General features: G+C 38.8%; 1 protein-coding gene across 1 annotated transcript; it reads left to right on the top strand.

Annotated features, from left to right (window-relative positions):
- LOC133657342 (guanine nucleotide-binding protein G(I)/G(S)/G(O) subunit gamma-4) lies at positions 1-26,061 on the top strand. The gene is made up of 3 exons (XM_062058552.1): positions 1-512; positions 7,023-7,129; positions 24,489-26,061. Exons 2-3 carry the CDS (start codon positions 7,031-7,033, stop codon positions 24,615-24,617), a joined length of 228 nt encoding a protein of 75 aa, XP_061914536.1. The 5' UTR covers positions 1-512; positions 7,023-7,030; the 3' UTR covers positions 24,618-26,061.
- Positions 26,062-26,778: the final 717 nt, after the last annotated feature.

The raw sequence follows: 26,778 nt of genomic DNA, 5'->3' as shown, positions 1-26,778 counted from the left end.
GAGGCTGAGGCGGGTGTTGCTGTGATGTGGAAGAAGAAGGGAAAGCCTGCACATCATTGATGTTTCCTGCTGCTGCACCGACGCTCATCAAGGAAACATCGCTGCTGCATTCAGGGTCGTCCGTGCGCGGTGGGAGAACACACACTCCGCTGCTCCGACACCGCTTGAATCTCGTCGTCGTCACACGGAGGTGTCCCCCTCCCCCCCTTTCTTTTTTTGCTAGCATATCTCCGAGCCTTGCCGTGGTGGTCTTCACCCATATCTCGTCCTCCTCCACGTCTTCTTCCCCGGAACACGCACGACTCACGGAACGGACCTGCTGCCCAGGCCACATTCCAGCGTTCCGACAGCGGCATCCACCGCTTTGACGAGCCTGTGGGGGGGATTCCTCCTTTTTTTCCCCCCTTTTTTTCTCCTCTCTCTTCAAATTTGACAGTTCCTCTTTGTGTGCGTGTAGGGTGGAGTCAAGCCCAACCTCACATTTGGGGGGGAAAAGCAGCAACAGATTTCAGGTAAGCATCCGTCATTGTATTGAACGTGTCCATTTTTTTTTCTCAATTTGCTGCTTGTGCACTATCGTCCATGTTTGTTTCGCCGCCTCTGTGAGGATGAATGGGGAAAGCCCAGGATGAAAGGCAATATTTACATTAACCTGACGTTCCTTTCAATGGGATCCCCTCTTTCATAATAAAACAACTTAATAGTAATATTGCAACCAGCTGCACCGCACCCATGATTTAAAATGCATTTATGCTCAGGTGTCATTTCCTGTGGAGGCTGATGACCACGTCATTGGGAGGAAGGGAGGGGGTCAAGCCTGGGCCTTCAATTAGGAGCAGGAAAGATTTGCATTTATATGTCACAAATACATCTACAACTAGATGAGGTAATTCCTGAGGAATTGCGTGTGAATGCTCCAGTGCTGAAGTTGAACTGAAATCCCAGAATTTTTGTAGAATTGTTGAAGTAGAGCACACAATTCCCAAAATATTTTGAAGTTGGAACGGTTTGAATCAGATGAAAAATGTGGGCGTTGTGGAACTTGGAAGAATGTCTCATTGATTCCAATGGGAATTTCCAAAAGAATTTGGAAATTTAGGGAAAAGCGGGAATTTTTTGAAAATGGTTAAAAAAAAAACTTGAATGAGTTGAAATGGTTGGTGTTGGAATTTTTCCAATGGGCCGAGAAATGTTGAAGTAGTAACACGTTGAATTGAGAAATGGTGGTTACGGAATTCCTGGAATTTGGGGAAAATTGGAAATGTTTCCGGTTTAAAAGAAAAAAATATATAGTTTTTTTTGTCCTGATTAAGAGAAATGTGTTGACGGTAAAACGGTTGAAATGCGTTGAAAAATGTGGAAGGAGTAGTCGCCCGAAAAAAAGGGTAGAAATAGGGCTTTGGAAAACCAGGAGTTCTGGAAGATCCTGGAATTTTTTTGAACTTGGAAAAAAAGTAGTTTAAATTTCCAGGGTGGTTGAATGTGTTAAAGGTGGAACGGTTTGAAACGGTTGAAAAATGTGGAAATGGTGGAAGTTTGAAAAATGGCCTATTCATTTTGAATGGGAAAAATGTCCCGGAAAACCTAGAATTCTGGAAAATCCTGGATTTTTTTTTAACTTGGAAAAAAAGTTGTTTAAATTTCCAGGATGGTAGAATGTGTTGAATCTGAAACGGTTGAAAAATGTGGAAATAGCGCAAGTTTGAAAAATGGCCAATTCATTTTGAATGGGGAAAATGTCCCGGAAAACCTGGAATTCTGGAAAATCCTGGATTTTTTTTTAACTTGGAAAAAAGTTGTTCAAATTTCCAGGATGGTAGAATGTGTTGAAGGTGGAACGGTTTGAAACGGTTGAAAAATGTGGAAATGGTGGAAGTTTGAAAAATGGCTATGTCACGCCAAATTTCTTCCCCCTACAAACCCCCCCCCCATTTACTTCCGGGGTCATTTCTTCTTACGTCATTTCCTCTTACGATAGCACTTCGGCTTTGACTGCCCGTCGCTGGAAGGATACTTGTTTTGTTTTTTAAAAAAATTTTTTTTTATAATATAGCGTTAACAAAACGTCTGTATTAATCGGACAAGTATTAATCGGACAAATTAACTTGAGGATATTCCTGACTGCACATTTGACTCGTGGACATATGCGGAAATGAATAACAGTGTACAATAAGTTAATTCATTATCAATCAACATTATCAAACTTTATTAAAACTACATTTATTCGTTAAATACAGTTTTTTTTAGTTCTCTGTGTAAAACACAACTTTGCTATCTTCAACTGGTTTTAAATGCAGAGAAAAGAAAGTGTATGTTCTTTACCACATCAAAAACTGTAAGATCAGCACTGTCTGAGAACATTTTAACAAGAAATGGGCAACAAATTATGTTAGTATGTGCTTTTAAATATTTAGGATTTTTAATTGATGACCACTTGAGTTTTAAGGAGCACATTCAGTATGTTGTAAAAAAAACTGAAACTTTTACTGGGATTTTATTATAGAAACAAGTCTTGATTTTCTTTTACTGTGAAACAGAAATTGGTGGAAACAACCTTCTTACCTGTTATTGACTATGGAGATGTGTTGTACATGAATGCTACTGCTGGTTGTCTCCACAAGCTGGATAGTGTGTACCACGGTGCACTGAGATTTATCACCAACTGCGCTCCCCTTACTCACCATTGTGTATTATACTCAATGGTTAACTGGACATCTTTATGTGCTCGACGCCTCAATCATTGGTATGTTTTCATCTACAAAACCATTCTGGGTATCACTCCATCTTATCTGTATTGTCTTTTAACAAAGAAACAAGGAAGTCACAATCTTCGTTCAACGAATGTTCTGCAATTTGTCGTCCCCAAAGTAAGAACTGAACTGGGCAAGAAAGCATTTAGGTTTTCAGCAGCGAAGGCTTGGAATAACCTACAATCGAATATTAAACTTCAAACCCTTGTTACGTTGAATGAGTTTAAAGCTTCTGTGAAAGGATTGCAGTCTACCTTGTCTGTATGCACATGTGTTATGTGAGCAAGTTTTAATGTCGTAAATGTGATGTTTTATGTATTTGTTTACTGTTTTTAATGTAACCTTGCTGCTGCCCTCTTGGCCAGATCTCCTTTGGAAAAGAGATCTTTGATCTCAATGGGATTTTACCTGGTTAAATAAAGGCTAATAATAAAAAACTTTTATTGTTAAAAAAAAAAAAAAAAAAAAGAACTAGATGAAAATGACATTTATGTGAACTTACATTTTTTTAGTTTCAATCGTTGTTTTTACGTCAGCACTCATGTTTCCCCTAAATCGTGTTACTTTGGGAATGCATATGTGAACAAATACTCATTGCACATTTGACCACCGTACAGGATGGAGAATTAAACAATTTTTGATTCGTTTTCCACGGGTCAACACTACTTCAGGGTTAATTTCGATCGCTGTCAATGACGTAAGAGGAAATGGCGTAAGAGGAAATGACCCCGGAAGTAAATGGGGGGGAAGGTTTTTGTAGGGGAAGCAATTTGGCGTGACAGCCAATTCATTTTGAATGGGAAAAATGTCCCGGAAAACCTGGAATTCTGGAAAATCCTGGAATTTTTTTTAACTTGGAAAAAAAGTTGTTAACATTTCCAGGATGGTAGAATGTGTTAAAGGTGGAACGGTTTGAAACGGTTGAAAAATGTGGAAATGGTGGAAGTTTGAAATATGGCCAATTCATTTTGAATGGGAAAAATGTCCCGGAAAACTGGAATTCTGGAAAATCCTGGATTTTTTTTTTTAACATGGAAAAAAAGTTGTTTAAATTTCCAGGATGGTAAAATGTGTTGAAGGTGGAACGGTTTGAAACTTTTTATTCAAGTGTGCAAGAGTCATTCTTACACTCAATTGAAGCTAAAGTGTGTTGGCTTGAAATGTGACAACCCCACACTGTCCTTTTTAAAAGGCAGAAATAAATGTGAAAGTTTAATTGCATAGGCCAGCGTCCTGTACAGTAGGAAGAGGATGTGGCCCCGTTCATCGCATCGTTTACCTGACACGTGAAACGTGTTGTGTGTGATATCCACTTTAGCCACCAGACAGCAGTAAAATGTTGAATATCTTGGCCCTAGTGTGTGAATGTGAGTGTGAATGTTGTCTGTCTATCTGTGTTGGCCCTGTGATGAGGTGGCGACTTGTCCAGGGTGTACCCCGCCTTCCACCCGAATGCAGCTGAGATAGGCTCCAGCGACCCCCGAAAGGGACAAGCGGTAGAAAATGGATGGATGGATCTTGAAATGTGTTTTGTGGCATTTGTAACTTTGACCACAGTGTCAGTTTTTATCACAGCATGGCGCTTTCAATCATTTTTAACAGACTGCATTGCAAACTAATTAACCCCCCCAGCCTTCTTCTCACACGAGATCCATCCTACAATAGGGCCAAATGAATCCCTTCCCAACTGTATATGTAATTTATGAATGCATGTGTATATGTGACCACTAACCCCAGATGTCTTGCTAGCATTAAGGCTAGGTAGCAAATAGCTAGCTAATAACAATCTAGACTAACTTTTCTGTCACACTTTTTTAAGGTAATTTTTCATGTGTGTGAGCAAACAAAAAAACTTACCCAGCAATTATTGGAGCACATGTGAGCAATATCAGACGTGCACACTGTGGCCACACCAGAAGCACACCTGTCCCACACCTGTCATCATATCAAGTTAAATGTCTCATTATAGTAATCAAATGACAGCAGTCATTTCCATGACATTATTTTGTAATATATATGATTTTATGTCTGGGTGGGTCCTACTTTTTAATCACATTTAGTTGCCCTTAAACATTCACATGTTGCACAATGAGATGTAAGCATGGATAAAGTGAACATTCTTGTGACTTTCTGTCTGTAAAGAATATATTTGAATGAGCATTTTTGTAATCACATAACAGCATTTCATGATTAATATCTATAAATTAACATTCTTCATTAATTAATAGAATAAGCATACATCTGATTGGGAAGTCATGTAGCGACCTGGTATTTACAGTTTATGTGCGGTGTTTGAGCTGTCCCACTTTTTGTGTGGCCATAAACGCATCACTGGCTAAGTGCCATGAGTGTGTGTGTTGGTGATATGACAGATGACAAAAAGTTGGTTTAAGCCTGTTTGTACGGCAGACAATGACCATTTTTGCTAGATAGTAGTTTTTAACTAATGTTTTTGGTGTGGTTATGGCCAACAATAAACCGTTTTGCTTATTGTCACCTGTCACTCACAGCTGCATCGCAAAATCCTCCAGAAACAATTATGTGTTTGAAGTGAAGAGGTTCATTTGGCCTACTGATAATAAATGTATATGAACAAGGTTCGTCTATAAAAGCCTGAATAGTACATGTATTTGTACCTGACGAGTTTAACTTATCAAGTGCCGTCACAACAACATCATGTGACACCTCTGATGAAGGCTGCAGAGGCAAGGTAGCCGAAAATTGTCAGGTACAAACAATTTTACTATTTCGGCTTTTATAGACAAACCGTGTTTATTTAAGTATTATGTTTATTTTATTTAGAGTCCAGATTGGATTTGATTTTGTGCACCGCATAAATTTGCTGTGTACAGAGAGCAGTTGCGCAAGCGCGCACCTTAAATGGAACGATGGTAACAACAATTGTTTGGTATAACACACAAGTGTCAAACTCAAGGCCCGGAGGCCAGATGTGGCCCGCCACTTCATTTTATTTGGCCCTCGAAAGCCTGCAAATAATATGTATAAATAAAATACCGTAACTTTTCTGACTAAATGCATTCTTTCTTTTTATTTTGGGAGAGAAAAAAAATATGTACTCCATGTAATCGCAAATTATGTTAACTTAAATATTGTCTAATTATGCAAAAATATATTATCAAACATTCAAACCATTTTTTAAATAGAAATAACTACTATTAATAATGATTTCAAAGCAAGTTATCCATCAAATTGTGCAATGTAAAAGTAGCAATAGATTTTATGGTAAAATTGTGAAATTTACTGTGGTTTTTACAGCATTTTTCTCTAAATGAAGAAAAACAGTACTTTTTTTTACTGTAAAACTGTGGTGTCGTTTTGGCATTTACAGTAATACACCGAAAATCTACATTTGTTGATGTGCGGTAAAAAAACAAAACAAACTGGCAGCTCAGATGCCAAAATTTTACTGTAAAATTGCAGGCTTTTTAATTTAAAGTAAAAAAACAAAAGTAAATGTTATTCTGGCAACTGAGCTGCCTTTTTTTAACCATAAAAACAGCAGTAGTGTTTTTCCATTTACAGTAATATACACTAAATTTTGAGGTGAAAATATTGCAATTTACCATATATTTTTTTAAATTTTAGTTTTAAAAAAATCTACTAATAAAATGCATTTAAAATGGTGTAATAATAGTGTTCATTGTTAGAAGCGGCCCTCTGGGGCCAAACATAACTGTGATGTGGCCCTCAGTGAAAACGACTTTGACACCTCTGGTATAACAAATTCTGAGCAGCTAAATATTTACTTTTTGACATGTCCTCTCATCTCAAGTGTACCTGGCTTACTTTAGGGAAGACTATGTAGGTGAGCTCTGGTGGCGAAACATAACTATTGTGACAATGAAGCCCATTCTTCCCTGGTATTTTTTGGACAAAAAAAAAACTACTCACCCTTTGAAGGCACCATTCGGAGCTTTGGAGGCATAGCCATCTTTTGGAGATTTGCTGGATTATTGCAATCCTGACTTTGTGGTTTATTTTTAATTGTTCAGGTGTGCAAGATGTCGGCTGTCCTTAATTATTAAGTAGGAGCGATTGTATGAATTGAATGACATGTCTTTATTACGCACCTTCCGGGATGTAACGATAAACGGTATGATGATAAACCGCGGTACAAATCCCGACGGTTAGTATTACCGTTTGCTGGCACGACCGCTCTACCAACCGACCATCAGACAACAACTTTTAGCGTGTTCCACCGTAGGTGAAAGAATTATGAGCAAATAATGATGCCCACATGTTGCGTGACAGGAAGCACCATGAAGGACGGTATCGCCAACAACAGCACAGCCAGCATCTCCCACGCTAGGAAAGCTGTGGAGCAGCTCAAGATGGAGGCATGCATGGACAGGATAAAGGTACGGAGCTTTAACACTCTTGTTAACACTGAAAAATTATTTCACCTCTTCCACTAAAACATGTCAAATATGTACCTATATGCGCTTTATAAAAGCAACGCATTTGGTATTGATTGGTGATCATGACCCAGCCTAGCTTAGCTTAGCTTAGTTTAGCCTAGCCTAGCCATTTATGTCTGAACAGGATCAAAAATATGTTAGTATATTATTGTTATTATATTTTGTTGCCACAAACGAAATAACCAAATACCGCTCTGGCTTATCACAGTTGTCCGTTTTTTCCATTTACATTTCCATGCCAGCTGTTTTAAATGCAGAAGCAAAATGGTGACATGCGGTTAAACACCAATATCTTTTGGGATGCTGGTCGGGATTTCAAATATTTTACCTCATAGGACTTCACGGAAATTTAGTAGCCCGTTCTAAGATCAAAACGCCACCATCATAAAATGTTATTACCAGCACAAGCACTGTTTTTATGTAGCATTTTTACATCATTGGTATATTTTTCACAGTTACTAACTATAGTGGATCCGGAAAGTATTCACAGCGCTTCACTTATTCCACATTTTGTTATGTTACAGCCTTAATAACAAATGGAATAAATATATTTTGCTCTCAAAATTCTACAGACAATACTCCATAATGACAATGTGGTTTTTATTTTTTTATTTTGCGATTTTATTAAAAATAACAAAAATCACACGTACATAACAATTCACAGCCTTTGCTCTCAATACTTTGTTGATGCACCTTTGGCAGCAATTACAGCCTCAACTATTTTTGAATACAATGCCATAAACTTGGCACACCTATCTTTGGGCAGTTTCACCCATTCCTCTTTACAACACCTCTCAAGCTCCATTAGATTGGATGGTAAGCGTTGATTTTCATCCAGGAAGTCTCTGTACATTGCTGCATTCATCTTAGTCTAGTCAGGGAGGTGACCAAGAACCCGATGGTCACTCTGTCAGAGCTACATAATTCCTCTGTGGAGAGAGGAGAACTTTTCAGAGGCACAACCATCTCAGCACCAAACCACCAATCAGACAGAAGCCATTTCTTAGTAAAAAAAAAAATCCCCAAAATGCACCTGAAAGACTCAGACCATGAAAAACAAAACTCTCTGGTCTGCTGAGGAAAAGATTGAACTCTTTAGTGTGATACTAAGAGTCATGTTTGGAGGCACCACTCATCACCACGCCAATACCATCCCCACAGTGAAGCATGGTGGTGGCAGCGTCATGCTGTGGGAGATATTTTTCAGTGACAGGAACTGGGAGACTATTCAGGATAGAGGGAAAGATGAATGCAGCAATGTTCAGAGATGGGGCTACAAAGAGGAATGGGCGAAACTGCCCAAAGATAGGTGTGCCAAGCTTGTGGCATCATATTCAAAAAGACTCGAGGCTGTAATTGCTTCCAAATGTGCATCAATAAAAAGTATTGAGCAAAAGCTGTGAATAATAATGTACATGTGTGTTTTTTAAATTTTTATATTAAATATGCTTGCAAAAAAAAAAGTTCACATTGTCATTTGTAGGTATTGTCTGTGGAATTTTGAAGACAAAAATTAATTTATTCAATTTCGGAATAGGGATGTAACTGAAAGAAAATGTGGAAAAAGTGAAGCGGATGCATTTTATAGTTAAGTAAATTTCAAATGCAAAATATCTCAAATCAATCCATACCTTTTTAAAAACATTGGAACAAATGTTCCAATTGTACTTAAACCATTGTGGTAGGCCAAATATCAAGGGAGCTATGAATTGTTGAAGTTTAAGAATTGGTTGCTTTTTTTGTCCGAAATTTAAATAAAAAAAATTCATTTCAGTAGGCCTTTAAGACAATAGAGAAATGTATGACCTATGTTTTGAAAAAATACCTTCAAGACATCATAGCTCCCTTCTTATTTGTCATAAATGCATGAAGTAAAAAGCAAATGCATTAGTTCAGTAACCCAAAGAAAATCTCTTAATGAAAAAAACCAAAACTTGATTAATTAATTCATTACTATTTAATTTAGTTAAAGGCCTACTGAAATGAATTTTTTTTATTTAAACGGGGATAGCAGATCTATTCTATGTGTCATACTTGATCATTTCGCGATATTGCCATATTTTTGCTGAAAGGATTTAGTATAGAACAACGACGATAAAGATTGCAACTTTTGGTATCTGATAAAAAAAAGGCTTGCACCTACCGGAAGTAGCGTGACGTAGTCAGTTGAACATATACGCAAAGTTCCCTATTGTTTACAATGATGGCCGCATGAAGTGAGAGAGATTCGGACCGAGAAAGCGACAATTTCCCCATTAATTTGAGCGAGGATGAAAGATTTGTGGATGAGTAAAGTGCAAGTGAAGGACTAGTGGGGAGTTGAAGCTATTCAGATAGGGAAGATGCTGTGAGAGCCGGGGGTGACCTGATATTCAGCTGGGAATGACTACAACAGTAAATAAACACAAGACATATATATACTCTATTAGCCACAACACAACCAGGCTTATATTTAATATGCCACAAATTAATCCTGCATAAAAACACCTGCGTGTTTGTTATGCTAGCTCCTAGCTCCTCTGCTAGCTCCTAGCTCCATAGAACACGCCAATACAATTCAAACACATGATCAACACACACAATCACTCAGCCCAAAAGACCGTTTACCTAACCCAAGGTTCATAAAGCTTATATATTTTTAAAAAGTTACGTACGTGACGCACACATACGGTCAAGTTATGAATGTTTAGCAGCCAAGGCTGCATACTCACGGTACCTGATATTCAGCTGGGAATGACTACAACAGTAAATAAACACAAGACATATATATACTCTATTAGCCACAACACAACCAGGCTTATATTTAATATGCCACAAATTAATCCTGCATAATAACACCTGCGTGTTTGTTATGCTAGCTCCTAGCTCCTCTGCTAGCTCCTAGCTCCATAGAACACGCCAATACAATTCAAACACCTGATCAACACACACAATCACTCAGCCCAAAAGACCGTTCACCTAACCCAAGGTTCATAAAGCTTATATATTTTTAAAAAGTTACGTACGTGACGCGCACGTACGGTACGGTACGTGTTATGCTAGCTCCTAGCTCCTCTGCTAGCTCCTAGCTCCATAGAACACGCCAATACAATTCAAACACATGATCAACACACACAATCACTCAGCCCAAAAGACCGTTCACCTAACCCAAGGTTCATAAAGCTTATATATTTTAAAAAAGTTACGTACATACGCAAAAAAAAGCCAAAGCTGCATACTCACAGTAGCACGTCTGCGTCTTTGTCATCCAAATCAAAGTAATCCTGGTAAGAGTCTGTGTTGTCCCAGTTCTCTACAGGCGTCTGTGTATCCAAATCAAAAGTCCTCCTGGTTAGAGTCTCTGTTATCCGAGTTCTTCCATCTTGACTGCATCTTTCGGGAATGTAAACAAAGAAGCGCCGGCTGTGTACTGTTGTGGCTGACTACGTTCGAAAAATACGTCCATTTCGCACCGACAACTTTCTTCTTTGCTTGCTCGGCTTCCTTCTCTATAATGCAATGAACATGATTGAAACAGATTCACGAACACAGATGTCCAGAATACTGTGGAATTATGAAATGAAAACAGAGCTTTTTCGTATCAGCTTCAATGTGGAAGGCATACCCGTGTTCGCCGGGCTACGTCACACGCATACGTCATCCTCAGAGGCGTTTCGAACCGGAAGTTTAGCGGCAAATTTAAAATGTCACTTTATAAGTTAACCCGGCCGTATTGGCATGTGTTATAATGTTAAGATTTCATCATTGATATATAAACTATCAGACTGCGTGGTCGGTAGTAGTGGGTTTCAGTAGGCCTTTAATTAGCGGCAAGAGTACTCTTACGGTATAGGCATACCATTTTGAATACAAACTGTGAAAGGTTTAATAACATCATAAAACGCCAGTGAGAGCGAATAATTGTGCATTAGTATGATAATGTCTGACCATAGTGGAGTTTTCTGGATGAAATGTTACACACTTTTTTTTGTGGATTTTCATGGCGGACAGACAGTTTCAGCCAGCACAAAAAAACATATTTCAATGCTTAGATTGATTTCTTATTTCATGATTATAAGAACAGATATGAATACAAACATCTTAAACTATAAGTAAAGTAAGTAAGTAACATACCTTCGGGTTTAATTTGTATGATATGAGATGTAAAATTTTGCGTGCTGAATTATGGCACTTCAAGAAATCAGACCCAGAATTGTCAAAGTCGAGGCACTTTGGGGAAAGCCATCGCTGCAATGGAGATAAGTAGGTCAGTGGCCGATTGTCACATACCTACTAATTACAGCACAGGCCAAAAGTTTGGACACGCCTTCTCCTCTGAGATCGGTAGGTTGGAGTTCAAATCCCAGCCGAGTCATACCAAAGACTATAAAAATGGGACCCATAACCTCCCTGCTTGGCACTCAGCAACAAAGGGTTGGAGTTGGGGGTTAAATCACCAAAATTATTCCCGGGCGCGGCGCCGCTGCTGCCCACTGCTCCCCAAGGGGATGGGACAAATGCAGAGGACAAATTTCACCACATCTAGTGTGAATCATTGGTACTTTAATCTTTAATCTTTAATCTTTCAATGCGTTTTCTTTATTTTCATGACTATTTACATTGTAGATTGTCACTGAAGGCATCAAAACTATGAATGAACACATGTGGAGTTATGTACTTAACAAAAAAAGGTGAAATAACTGAAAACATGTTTTATATTCTAGTTTCTTCAAAATAGCCACCCTTAGCTCTGATTACTTTTTCGCACATTCTTGGCATTCTCTCGAGGAGCTTCAAGAGATAGTCACCTGAAATGGTTTTCATGTCACAGGTGTGCTTGAAGCTCATCGAGAGAATACCAAGAGTGTGCAAAGCAGTAATCAGTGTTCATTCATAGTTTTGATGCCTTCAGTGACAATCTACAATGTAAATAGTCATGAAAATAAAGAAAACGCATTGAATGAGGAGAAGGTGTGTCCAAACGTTTGGCCTGTACTGTATATCGAATGAAAATCGCTTGTCAATCTGGGAAATTTGTTTGACGTTCATGCTTGTGTACACACATCAGTCCGAGAAAAGAAACTAACAATTTGCAGTCACGTTTTTGTTTAAAAAAAAAGTAGCACAAACAAACTGGACACATTTGGGGAGATTTTGACACAGTAAGGGTTTAGTCATGATTATTAATACGTTAATTACGTGTTGATAACATTAAAAAAATAATAACTAAAAGAAGTAACAGCACAAACGAAAATGTTTGCAGCATAAACGTAGCACAAACGAATGGGACAAGTTCGGGGAGATTTTTACATAATTGGGGTCGTTATGATTAATAACACGTTAATTACACACTAATAACATAAAACCATAAAACGTTAACTTAAAAACTATGATAGTTAGACCAAATATTTTGCAGCACCAACAAATAGGACCCGTTTTTGGGTGATTTGGACAAAGTAGGAGGTCTGGATGAAAATGTATTTTGGAATAATTTAAAAACCGTAACGGCACAAACGAAAATGTTTGCTGCACAGACCAGCACAAACGTTTGGGACAAGTTTGGGGAGATTTGGACAACTCGACACAGGTGGAATACAATGCTTCAAACACATAAAGTTTTTGCGCCCTCTAAGCAAACAATTCTTTTAACCACTGTATAGCGTAGTTTTATTCAGCGAGGATTTATTCAGGGTCCAGGGTGTTCTGAGAAAGCTGAGATAGGCCCCAGCTCACCCGTGGCCCTGACAATGAATGCATGTGCAGAGTAAGAATATAAGATGGTTACAAAATCAGATATGATGGAAGATTTGGTGTCTGGTGGATCCTTTGCACAGCGGGAAGCTGAAGAAAAAAGATGACAGAACATTCCCCTCGCTTCTCAGTGACAGCAGTTAGTCTTCTCTGTGAACAATAATCGATTAGCACTTTCCTGGAAGCTTTTTTATTGCAGCGTAAGACGTTATGTGGTTAAATATTGACTTTTGAAAAGCTTGTGATAACTATTTCTATCATCTTTAGCTTGCAATATTTCAAGTTTCAGGAGTGCGATGGAGAGTTTAATGTTTGCGTCATCATGTCATTCCTTATGCCCGCTGTGTGTTCTGAGAAAGATTTCCCCATAGTGGAAAGAAGGCTGCTCGCTCAGCATCACAGACAAGGCTGAAACCCTGCCATGCAGCTTCATCACCACTCATCATTCTTCAGCCATACTCAGCACTACTAGAGCTGCTTGCAGGAAGGAACCTCTGCATTTCAAACATAGATTATCCCAAACCTCACTTGAACATTTACCAGCCTCATTAATCTGCTTTTTGACTTTTTCCTACAATTTCATGTGGCAATAGTTATTTTTAGTCTATATTGTCAGAGGGAACTATTCTTCACCTTTATTGGTCCTCATGTGATTTATACAGTAGTTAATGTAATAGTCTGCAAACACAAAAGAACCGAATGCATTCCTGTTAAAAAGTCTTATTTGCTGACAAAATATCTTATTTTGTTTATTGAGAAAATTTGAAATATGGTTAAACAGCTCTTGAAAGAAACTCTTCAAAGAGTCATAAATCCTATCTCTACTAGTTACGTAATTTCAGGTGTAAATTATTCTCTTCCTATCAGTGTTACGCGATATAGACAATATAAATTATATACATTTGGCCCACAATACAACCTTTAATACTATCGTTATATCGTGATAATAAATGTTGACACACTCTAGCTCTGTCCAGCAAATTTGACCGTGACCAGAGAACGAACGCGTCCTCAACGCAATGTAGCATTCCTGCGAACGTCCCTCCACAGTGCAAAACCGCTTGGAAGTCAGTAATCCTCACCTCCATGGCGGCAAATAAAGTAAGTTTCCTACAAGTGCAGAGTTCCCCATCCATCCATTTTCTAGCGCTTGTCACTCTCGTGGTCTCGGGGGTGGCTGGAGCCAATCCCAACTGCATTCGGGCGGATGGCGGGGTACACCCTGGACTCGTCGCCACCTAGGGTTTCCCCTAGAATGCCACAATAGCTGTGGCGGTGGGGGCCGTGGTTAGGGGCGTGGCTAAGAGCTTGGTCAATATGACGTTGTCACATTATTATATATTGCTTATATTGTCTTTATATATGGCAAACAAATGTATACATACATTTAAAACAAATCTGTTATTGATTGCATAATATGGTTTGGCTCAATTTTTCAATTGTTTCTGTTTATTGTATAACGTACTTTTAGATTTTTTTAAAAAACAAATCTAGCATCTATTTCCGATGTTATTGTAGACTGTACTCATGTTTAGAGACTGTGTTTACTTCTGTCGCTCCATGTCCGTGACGATAAGCGACTCGAGGTGCAGAGAGCATGATGTCAGACTTGCTTCACGCTGCTGGGAGCCTTCCTCTCTTTAAAAGCCAGCATTGTCATCTTAAATTTTGAAGGTTGCTGTCCACGGGTATATGTCAGTGAAGCACTGGAGGACGAGGAATAGGTAAACATTCTACACAACACACTAAAGGAGGATATGCTCACCGCTAAGCTGGAGCTCTTGAATGTAAACAAATGTGGGTGGATCATAACAAATATCACCTATACCAGGTATAGTATCAGTATATGTGTTATGACCTGTTACACCAGGTCATTCCTTGTTTTTTTGGGTGTTTTTTCAGTTTTTGGTTCTCTTCCTGTTTTGCGCTCTTATTTTGTCTCCACTTCCTGTTCCGTTTGTCTTGTTCTGCAGTAGCGTCACCTCTGCTTTTGAGCACGGTCATCCACCATGTGGGTGATTAGTAATTATGTTTTTCACCTGCTATGAGCACTTGAGGACTATTGAATCCTGTCTCTCAGCTTAGTTGGTTGTTGGAGTTACACAGTGGAATTACATTGTCAGTAGTGTTTGTTGGTTTAGTTTTTGTATTTTTTTTTCTGTTAGCTCTCAGTTAAGCTTAGCTTTTCACGCACAGTTTCCCCTGTGCTATTATGCGCCTTTTTTCTGCTGCACTCTATTTTTGTCCTTGTACTTTCTGTACATTTAATACTCATTCACCTGCACACTGCCTTCCGTGTCCTGCCTTTTTGAGGTCACGATCTCCACGACAATGAGCGAATGCAACTATATAGTCTATACTACATGCAGTGTGTTAGATTGATACTTTTAATTTTTTAAAGATCTTTTGTCGTTTTATTATTGTTTACAATCTCAGAAAACACTGTAAGTCCCTTGACACTGGAGAACTTTAAGGGCAAAACCAAAGGATTTGAATCACAACCAATAGTAGGAAATTAAATATTTAATTGGTATTTTTACACCGTCCTTTGTTTTTGTCTGATTTATTACTGTGATCAAAAATGTAATCATTCAATGAATTACAATATTTTAAGTATCAGCATTGGTACGATCAGTACTGCCCCTGTAATTACTTATTGGATTAAAACCCATTGATTGATTGATTGAAACTTTTATTAGTAGATTGCACAGTACAGTACATATTCCGTACAATTGACCACTAAATGGTAACACCCGAATAAGTTTTTCAACTTGTTTAAGTCGGGGTCCACGTAAATCAATTCATGGTATTCAAATGTGTAGTATTGCCCAAAACTAATGTAAAAAGAAGAATAAGTGCTTAGTACATTTTAACAGACATGTGGATAGGACAATGTTGAAACAGAAAGTCACCAGATATTAACAGTAAATTAGCAAGTAGATTAATAATAGTTTTGACAAAATAATACAATTGTCACGTTGGGGTCGCATCTTTCTGCGGGGTCGTTCTCCCGGGATGTAGACGGACTACTCCGGACGAAAGCGTAAGGTAGGAGATGATTTATTTCTCATAAATCATAGCTGAAACCAAAAACAGGAAACCAGCAAAAGAAAAACGTGCCGATCGCGCGGGAAGCTAAGGTAACCACTTAGCACTGGAATCATGAACTAGGAAACAAGAATACCAACGTAACTGTTGCAAATGCAAACAATGAACAATGAAGTGTGGCGAGCAACATGAATAAATAGCTCTCTGATTAGTGCTCGACAGCAGGTGAGCGTGCCGACCACTAACCAGAGGCAGGTAAACCCAATTAATCCCCATGGAAACCAAAACAAACCCAGAGGTGCACAAAACAGGAACTAAGGGAGTCCAAAACTAACAGACCATAACTGAACAAAACATGATCCGGGCCACGGATCATGACAACAATTGGAATTGATCCAGTATGTTACTGTATATGTCAGCAGCCAAATTAAGAGTCTCTGTAACCTCTTAAAATGGTTATATTATCATTTATATACCAAATAATATATAGATATATATCGTTATCGCAGTAGGCTGTCATATATCTAACACGTTATACTGTAGATTTTATTTTATGTTACTAGTACAACCCTAGTACCGACTCAACTTGCCATGAACCCACTCGCTAAGAGCACTCCATTTACAAAAGCAGGTACTATTAGGTACTACATCTGGTACCATATGCTGAGTAAGTCGACTTGTGCATGTGTGCTCTGGGGATCCAATTGGAAGGCAGGAAAAAAATGACAAGACTTAAAATAGGATACATTGTTATTACCATTTTTTTTATGTAGCACTTTGGAACCAGTTGAAACTAGGGACGTAGTGATAAACGGTAATAATGATAATTGTGGTAAAACTACCGATGGTATTAAATTATAAATAATATAATAAAATTATCAAAAAACTTTGATAACTGTAAATTCATGCTAACATAAAAACAACAGACGTTCATTTCTATCCCCATTAAGAAATGACATACCCCAATCTAAACTTATATCAACACATTGCTGTCTGAGCAACTAAGATATTGAGTTGTGTACATTGAACCTACAAGCTGTGCTCTCTTAGTACAGTGATTGTTCTATACCCGGAGGAATACAAGACTGAGGTGTGTTCAAGGACCGCTGAATGTGGGCGCCACATTGTAATAATAAATGATGATCTGGCAGCTCTGTTGCCGCATGTCTGTTTTGTTTTTGCACACACACCTGATACCCATTTCCTACTGACAACTTAAGCTCTCCAGTTCATTCACTCGGCACCTGTGGTTCACTCTTCCAATCGTGTTACCTCCTCTGCTCTGGCTCCACTCACGCTCCTTGTTCCTGTGACACTGCCCCGATTCCTGTTTTCTCCACACCTTTTGTGTGCATCTTTTGTTATTTCCCTCACTCCTTTTTGAGTGCACTTTTTGTCATTATTCTTATTCGTTTCATCTCTGCGTTGCAATCCTACATTTTGATTGTGAAAGATAGATTTATTTTTACGCTCTTTTCATTGAAATAAATCTTTCAATCTTTTTTTACACACTTTTTATTGAGATAAACCTTACAGTGCTACAGTACAAACCAATATTTAAAACAGTAAAAGCTTAGCTATTTAAGCAGATAAAATACTAAGCCTAAAACACTCGAAGGGAAGCATAAGAAGCAAAACATGCAAAATAGTAGTGTTTCTATTTATTTTAGTTATTTGAAAAAAAGTACTTGGTCAAAATATTTCAGTGTGGATAAGCACATTCAACAATACAGTGATAATACTGCTAACAATAATAATTTTGGTCACGATAACCATGACATAAAATGTTTATATCATTATGTCCCTAGTTGAAATGCATTCACCCGTTTTTTCATCCATTAACTGATCTGTTCATCCACTCACACGTCCATCGACCCATACATCCTTCATTAGTCCATCATGTCCATCATCCACTCACTCATTTGTTTACCTACTCACACACCCATTTATCCATCTGTCAATGAATGAATGCATCCAATTTAGAGAGAATTTTCTGTTTGTATGACTGCTGGTTGCGCTAATAATGATACACCATGAATAGAATGGAAATTGTATGCATTTTATTTTTTATTTTTTTATTTCCGTCTCATGTCTCCTGCTAACTCAGATAAGCAAATGTTTATTATTTATTTAATCAAATAGCTTGTGAAGCTGAGTGCATCTGTGAATGAAAGCAGAATAAAGAGCAGAGACGGACGCGGTAGGGAAGCAGTGTTGTCAGTGTCTGCTGGTTCTGTAGATTTAATTAAGGGACGTGACAACTCGGAGTGTGTATCAGTGACAAGAGCGGCGGCTCATTCAGGGACCTTCTCATTAATCGCTCAATCAGCCAAAGGAACATGAACTGTGTTAATTGCAAGGACTCTCTGTGCATCGTGGGACTGTAGTGTAATTACAGCCAGTCTGGACACTAACCACACACACACACACACACACACACACACACACACACACACACACACACACACACACACACACACACGCACACACTGTCTTTCTCAACAGAAAACCTACTTACATTTGCACTATAATTCACTTTGATTATCAGAGTAATTATGCAGTTTATCCTTATCGTAATGAAAGTCTTTGTTAATATTCTCATCTGTGCAGACTTGAGTACTGTCACGATAACTAAATGAGGTCATCTGGAGGAGGGTATTGAACAATAACTACTATTAGTAGTATTAGGACCACACTGAAATAGTATTCAAATTTCAGCGAAAAGCCACACGAACTACAGTAGTTTTATAAAGTAATGTAATAATACAGTGTTTCCCATAAACTGCCAAGATACCTGTGGTTATGAGGGCGTGGTCACCATGACGTCATTGAGTATTTTGTCATGACGATATGATTTTCTTTAAAAAGGCTAAAAAAATGTAAACATACATTTAAAAAAAATCTGTTCTAATGAATTAGTTTAAAAAAAATGTTTTATCGTTTTGCTGTATTTTCAATTGTTGCTCTTTTTTGTACAATGTACTTTGTTGACATTTTTTCAAGTTTTTCCAGACTTTTAATGTCTTTATTTTGTTTAGTTAAAAACAACTAGCAACAGATCGAGCATCTTCTTCTGGTGTTATTATAGAATGTACTCGTGCTTAGAGACTCTTAACTTCTGTCCCTCGATGTCCCTGATGAAAAGCTAGCCGCAGATAGCGTGACGTCACACTTGCTTGGCGCTGTTACTCTAGTTGGACTTTCTCTTCTTAAAAGCCACCACTGTCCTCTTAATATTTGCACATTTTGTAGATGGCTATTGTTGCGTTCGACCAGCTGTTTCAAATATGACTATAAAAAGAAATAACTCTTAAATATGTGTATATATATATCCTTCACACAATCCACAGGTATATCTGATTATATATAAAAATTACATTCACATTGCAGACATGCCGACAACGTTCTACAGTCTAGACAGTCACAATGGCATGTGTTTTGTTTACATCCGGTTTCGGTTGCACGATTAATACTGTAACGACAAGCTAGTGTTAATGTTTTATGTGTGTGTGTGTGTGTGTGTGTGTGTGTGTGTGTGTGTGTGTGTGTGTGTGTGTGTGTGTGTGTGTGTGTGTGTGTGTGTGTGTGTGTGTGTGTGTGTGTGTGTGTGTGTGTGTGTGTGTGTGTGTGTGTGTGTGTGTGTGTGTGTGTGTGTGTGTGTGTGTGTGTGTGTGTGTGTGGTTTGGATTTGATGTCATTTTTTCCCATTGTCACAAACACACCATCCCTGCCTGAAAGGTGATTGGCGGAGAATAAGGAAGTGTTGTTGTGTGTCCGGGGAAGCGCGGACTCACAAGACAAAAGTGTTTGCATGGGAGGTAAAACCTGTTGGAATTGTGCCGTTTGTCATAAGATTGGTAATACAATTGTAATATAACCAGTTCATTCTCATAAAAGCAGATTATAATGACATATGATCTCATATTATGAGTAGTTTACTCATTAAACTTTAAAAAATTATACCCACAAAACAAAATATTTGTCTAACATTACAACTTTTTTCCTTGTAGCATCACAACTTTACTACTTTTTATTAAGTTATCATTTAATTGTCATAAAATTTGATTAAGATTAATTTCCTAAATATTTTGACTTAAAACTGGGAACAACGTAAAGGTAACACTTTTGTAAAATAATAAATATTGTAAATGTTCATAATTTGTGTTTTTTCTCACATTATTCCCCTAATATTGCAACATCTTAACTGTAATATTACCACTTAAAGGCCTACTGAAACCCACTACTACCGACCACGCAGTCTGATAGTTTATATATCAATGATGAAATCTTAACATTGCAACACATGCCAATACAGCCGGGTTAACTTATAAAGTGCAATTTTAAATTTCCCGCGAAACTTCCGGTTGAAAACGTCTTTGTATGATGACGTATGCGCGTGACATCAATCGTTGAAACGAAAGTATTCGGACACCTTTGTATCCAATACAAAAAGCTCTGTTTTCATCGCAAAATTCCACAGTATTCTGGACATCTGTGTTGGTGAATCTTTTGAAATTTGTTAAATGAACAATGGAGACTGCAAAGAAGAAAGTTGTAGGTGGGATCGGTGTATTAGCGGCTGGCTGCAGCAACACAACCAGGAGGACTTTGACTTGGATAGCAGACGCGCTATCCGACACTAGCCGCCGGGTGAAGTCCTTCGTCGCTTCGTCGATCGCTGGAACGCAGGTAAGCATCGGTGTTGATGAGCAGATGAGGGCAGGCTGGCGTAGGTGGATAGCTAATGTTTTTAGCATAGCTCTATGAGATCCCGTAGCTAAGTTAGCTTCAATGGCGTCGTTAGCAACAGCATTGTTAAGCTTCGCCAGGCTGGAAAGCATTAACCGTGTAGTTACAGGTCCATGGTTTAATAGTATTGTTGATTTTCTGTCTATCCTTCCAGTCAGGGGTTTATTTCTTTTGTTTCTATCTGCAGTTAAGCCCGATGCTATCACGTTAGCTCCGTAGCTAAAGTGTTTCGCCGATGTATTGTCGTGGAGATAAAAGTCACTGTGAATGTCCATTTCGCGTTCTCGACTCTCATTTTCAAGAGGATATAGTATCCGAGGTGGTTTAAAATACAAATCCGTGATCCACAATAGAAAAAGGAGAAAGTGTGGAATCCAATGAGCCAGCTTGTACCTAAGTTACGGTCAGAGCGAAAAAAGATACGTCCTGCACTGCTCTCTAGTCCTTCACTCTCACGTACCTCATCCACAAATCTTTCATCCTCGCTCAAATTAATGGGGTAATCGTCGCTTTCTCGGTCCGAATCACTCTCGCTGCATTGTAAACAATGGGGAAATGTGAGGAGCCTTTCAACCTGCGACGTCACGCTACTTCCGGTACAGGCAAGGCTTTTTTTATCAGCGACCAAAAGTTGCGAACTTTATCGTCGATGTTCTCTACTAAATCCTTTCAGCAAAAATATGGCAATATCGCGAAATGATCAAGTATGACACATAGAATGGATCTGCTATCCCCGTTTAAATAAAAAAAATTCATTTCAGTAGGCCTTTAATTCTTACAAAATTTGATTAGAATAAACTTATTCTCATGCTATGACTATTTCTTTTTTTTTCACAAAAAAGTAAACAAAAATAGTAATAGTACAAAAGAAAAAGTTATTGTACTATTAGATTGTCTTGTTATACAGTGATACATTGTTGCTTTGAAGTCCTTTTTCCCAAGTCCCTCCTATAGTCCCAAACAGTCCTACTTCATTTGTTAACATTTAATATTGATTTTCTTCTGCGCTGTCTTGGGATATACAAAGGAAAAGGTTGTGAAAATGTCACTTATTACCATTGTACAATCAAAAATGGAACAATCTTAATGATGCAGAGGGGTTAGTGCGTCTGCCTCACAATACGAAGGTCCTGAGTAGTCGTGAGTTCAATCCCGGGCTCGGGATCTTTCTGTGTGGAGTTTGCATGTTCTCCCCGTGACTGCGTGGGTTCCCTCCGGGTACTCCGGCTTCCTCCCACCTCCAAAGACATGCACCTGGGGATAGGTTGATTGGCAACACTAAATTGGCCCTAGTGTGTGAATGTGAGTGTGAATGTTGTCTGTCTATCCGTGTTGGCCCTGCGATGAGGTGGCGACTCGTCCAGGGTGTACCCCGCCTTCCGCCCGATTGTAGCTGAGATAGGCTCCAGCGCCCCCGCGACCCCGAAGGGAATAGGCGGTAGAAAATGGATGGATGGATCTTAATGATCAGTTTTGATTGAAAATGTCAGGGAGGAATTAATTTACAAATATGTTATTGTGGTTGCAGTGGCACAGGCAGTCCTACATCACGCTGAAAACTGTTTTGTAATATTTCGACTCGCTCATGCACCTTAATGAGGTAACCCAAACGTTCGAAACAGCTCTCAGGATAATGCAGTGCACTTCTCCTCCACTCACAATGAAGATATTGTTAAATCAATACCACTCCCACGATGTCAATCACAAGTGAGTACTAGCACTGCGTCTTTAATTTTTTACAGCACCACTTTTCCACTTGTTATCCATTGCACACAGTGTTAGTAGATCACACGCAACATAGCCCCAGTTTTTTAACGGAGTTTAGCACTTATTTGGTAACTTAATACATCAGACGCGTAGTGTTTACGTGGTTGTACTCAGCCCAGCTTCCAGGAAATCAGATGTCGGTGTCCTCCATGTAGATCATTAAGATATGGTCATCACGCTAATGCAGCTGCTCTACTTCTCCATTTGCGAGTGGAACCTTGCCTTTATTTCCACTCTGAGCACTCTGCAACATCTAAAGTCATTTTTCCACTTAGAACAAAGCCTCTAGGCAAACAAAGCATGTTTTAAAGTTTGATATTCTCCTCAGACCACGTTAAAAGATTAAACAAATAACGCCCCAATGGACACAAGGTCAGATACACATGCACAATCTAAAGAGCTGTTTGAAAAATTCTGTTTTCACAAAGATAGTACAGTTGTACCTCAACTTACGAGCTTAATTGGTTCTGTGGCGTAGCTCTTGACTCAAAACACTTGTATCTCAAATCAACGTCTCCCATTGAAATTAATTGAAATTAATCAATTTATAAAGCCAAGAAGCACACCTAAAATGCTGAGAAAATCCCTCAATTTAAGGTATTTTAATTTCATAAAGTAATGCTTATTTTTTTGTATTTGTTAAATTGATTGCTTTTTGGGGTCAAGGTTACACAACACCTACAGTAGGGAAGGTATTCATGTGGCCTCATTTTTGGGTGGATCTGGGGTTATGCATTTTGCAATGCAGTCTACTGAAAAAGATGGAAAGGGCATAACAACTGACGCTGTGGTCAAAGTTGGAATTGCCACATAACACATTTTAAGATATTCAAAACTCTACTGCCATCTGGCAGTTAAAGTGGATAGCGCACCCCCACCTCCCCCCATTTTGTCACGTTTCATGTGTCAGGCAAACTGCAACTAATGATGTCATCATACATACAGTAGGAATCCCCTTGCTACTGTAAAACCTTGATAAACAAATGTGTGAAACTACAAGCTAATGCGATGGTATACCTCAAAACATTGTTGCTGCGACTTTGTGAAAAAGCAGCTGCCAAATCAGGCATTTTGGGCCGCAACAATCACACACAAAAAATCCAGTGAAATCCTGGGTGGACTAAGTTACTGGTGAACAATGGAGCAGATCCAACAGCTTTATTAAAGTCTACCAATTTCACAGAAAAAAAAGACGAATTTGTGATATATTTATGAGGGCTGTCTTCTATCCAGGCCATAACTTTGCCCGTCTGTTGTCAATGTATGTATGCCAGGGCATACATACATTTTTAAATCTCTGGAGTCTACATCAACTTCACATCTATTCCTCATTTCAAAATGTTTTAGTTTTTTTATGTTGTGTTTTTTGTTTTTTTTCCGCCCTTTTTTGTCAAACAAAACTGTTTTTTTATGGTAAACACACAAAATATGCAAAATCTTCCACCAAAAATATTTTTCTTAGTGGAATATTTGATGTAAAGTAATGGGAACCTTTGATATGTCAATAATTCATAATAACATTGATTTTGATTATTTTTATTGTTTTGAGCAATGACCGTTTGAAAGAAAAAAAAAAAATTTTGTTTTATTAGTCAACATTGCAACTGTTTCTAAATTACATTTCACCTGTAAGCTTTTTTATTTCACTTTTGTTATGTTTTTGTTTATTTTAATAGTATTTTCAGAATGTGCCGTGGGCCTTTAAAACATTAGCTGTGGGCCGCAAATGGTAAAATAAAAAAAATCTGCGTCCTTTCTGATTTCAATGCGTTAAAAAGACACAAAAAGTGCGTTAACGCCAACACTGATTGACAGTGTTGGCAACAATCACACACAAAAAATCCAGTGAAATCCTGGGTGGACTAAGTTACTGGTGAACAATGGAGCAGATCCAACAGCTTTAATAAAGTCTACCAATTTCACAGAAAAAAAAGACGAATTTGTGATATATTTATGAGGGCTGTCTTCTATCCAGGCCATAACTTTGCCCGTCTGTTGTCAACAGGTGTCCAAAGCCGCCGCAGACCTGATGGCATACTGCGACGCCCACATACGCGAGGACCCTCTCATCGTGCCCGTACCCGCTTCCGAGAACCCGTTCCGGGAGAAGAAGTTCTTCTGCGCCATCCTCTGATGAGCTGCATGCCGAGCGCCACAGGCTGCAGGCGCGCCGTCGCCTGGCTTCTCTGTTTTCACCGCACCTGAAGCCACTTGCCGTGGGCGTCCAGTTGAGTGTAACCAGGTGGACACTGGTGTTGGTCGGCGAGATTCCGCGGGCGGGGGAGCCCGGTCTCATGTCTTGTTCAATAGGTTTGTTATTGCTTTGTTATTAGAGAACAGCCTTGCTCAGTGCTTCATGAGATGAGAGGTGTTTGGTTGTTTTTTCGAAGCTTTTATTGTGCTAGATCTGAACATGCCTCAGGAAACAGACATGTGCCCAGTACATCGTCCATCTCTGTATGGTGTAGAACATCCGTAGTGCCTTTCAGTGAGCAAGCTTTAAGTATTTGCACTGAAAGCTACAACGTGACATTTCACTGCTTCCACTAATGAAAAATTGGAGTAGAGAGCCCAAACCGCCATCCAAGTCACTTCTGCAGAGTGAGAAGAAAGCTCATCTGTTTGTTGAAGCGTCACAGCATCACTTTGCAAGCCTTTTGCTCCAAATTAGCTCATAAACCTTCTCAGCCACCATCCTGATGCTTTCTCTGTACCCGTGTTGTTTACTTCCATTTAAGCTTCTGATTAGAATACTTTCTTAAGTTCCAGGCCATGGTGTGTTTGCTGGGCATGTTTCCTGAGTGAATGGCGCGGCCTTTGACGCCGAAACAGAGGCGTGCATGTTCCTCTGCTCCTTCTTCAGTAAGTTTTTTCCGTGCCAATCCCTGTGAGAGCCGTGTCACCGCCACACCGGGCTGGGCACACTTTTTAAAATGTGTTTTGGGTTCTAGGGAAGAAAAAGCACACTGTCGAGACATCTCCTTTACATGGTATTTAAATAGCATTTACAAATTTTTATGATGAATTGTCAACGATGGTTTGTTAATATAGTTATTATCAGTAGTTATTCTTGAATGTGTTGCACAGCACTGACTGCTACATGGCGTTTAGTGCTACTACGCTTGTACAATAGTGGAAATGATGTACAAATCATGCAGTTATATGTGAGTATTTTTTTTTTTTAAAAAGACATCTGTGAAATTTAAGGTCATTGCCTCCTGGTACTTGAAGATCAATCTTTTTCAATTAATTTCAGGATATTTCTTTATATACGGCTTTGCGGTTCCCTCGCTGATTTCTTAGGATGGTGCCAAATTTGAAACAATAAATTTAACAGCTCAAGATGAATATTGCATGATTTTATTTGTAAAAGAATTGGCTCGTTGCTGACTTTCCAGGAGGCCTCTCCCTGCACATTGCATCACGCTGGAGGTCTGACATGTTGACAATGTGCAGCTGTATTCTCTTAATTCAATCGTTATATTGTTTTTGTAAAAAAAATAACAATAAATACTGCGTTTAATTCGCAAGCTTTGTAAATCCTTTGATGGACGAATGAATTAAAGAAATATATCAAACGTGCCTCATTTCTCGCAATGTCAATTTTATGACAGATTCTGGAGGTGATATAAACATGCATTCTATCAAACGGCCACAAGACGGGGACTCCAGAAGTAACGGATTTAAATGGGATCAGATATTGAATTAGATAGAATTGTATAGGGGTTAGTGTGTGTGTGTGCCTCACAATAAGAAGGTCCTGGGTTCGATCCTGAGCTCGGTATCCTTCTGTGTGGAGTTTTTTTGTTCTCCCCGGGTACTCTGGCTTCCACCCACCTCCAAAGACATGCACCTGGGGATAGGTTTATTGGCAACAATAAATTGGCCCTAGTGTGTGAATGTTGTCTGTCGATCTGTGTTGGCCCTGCGATGAGGTGGCGACTTGTCCAGGGTGTACCCCGCCTTCCGCCCGAATGCAGCTGAGATAGGCTCCAGCACAACCCCGAACGGGACAAGCGGTAGAAAATGGATGTATTCATCGCCAGAAAATAGCAACACCATATACAGTGCAGAACATTAACATATGATGGATCAAAAAGAACAGTAAAGTATGGTTAAAAAATATGAAAAGAAAACATTTCGCATCGTCCTTGTGACACCCCTCCCTTCTAGTGAAGGTTATACTTGTTGATGGTATTGGGAACAAAGGAGAGTTTTTAAGTCTGTATCTTGTGCTGTAAATGTAATGTATTAACATTTAAAACAACACGTATAACGCTTGATAGTAAAACACT

The sequence above is a fragment of the Entelurus aequoreus genome, linkage group LG09, assembly GCF_033978785.1.
Source record: "Entelurus aequoreus isolate RoL-2023_Sb linkage group LG09, RoL_Eaeq_v1.1, whole genome shotgun sequence".
Classification (NCBI taxonomy): Eukaryota; Metazoa; Chordata; class Actinopteri; order Syngnathiformes; family Syngnathidae; genus Entelurus; species Entelurus aequoreus.
The sequence above is the reverse complement of the archived record's forward strand: the minus strand, read 5'-3'. Positions and strand labels throughout refer to the sequence as shown.

Excerpts from the sequence above, each read along its gene's own strand:
- LOC133657342 (XM_062058552.1), top strand. The coding sequence starts at position 7,031 with ATGAAGGACGGTATCGCCAACAACAGCACAGCCAGCATCTCCCACGCT. Across the intron at positions 7,130-24,488 it reads CATGCATGGACAGGATAAAG|GTGTCCAAAGCCGCCGCAGA; the intron begins GTACGGAGCTTT and ends TGTTGTCAACAG.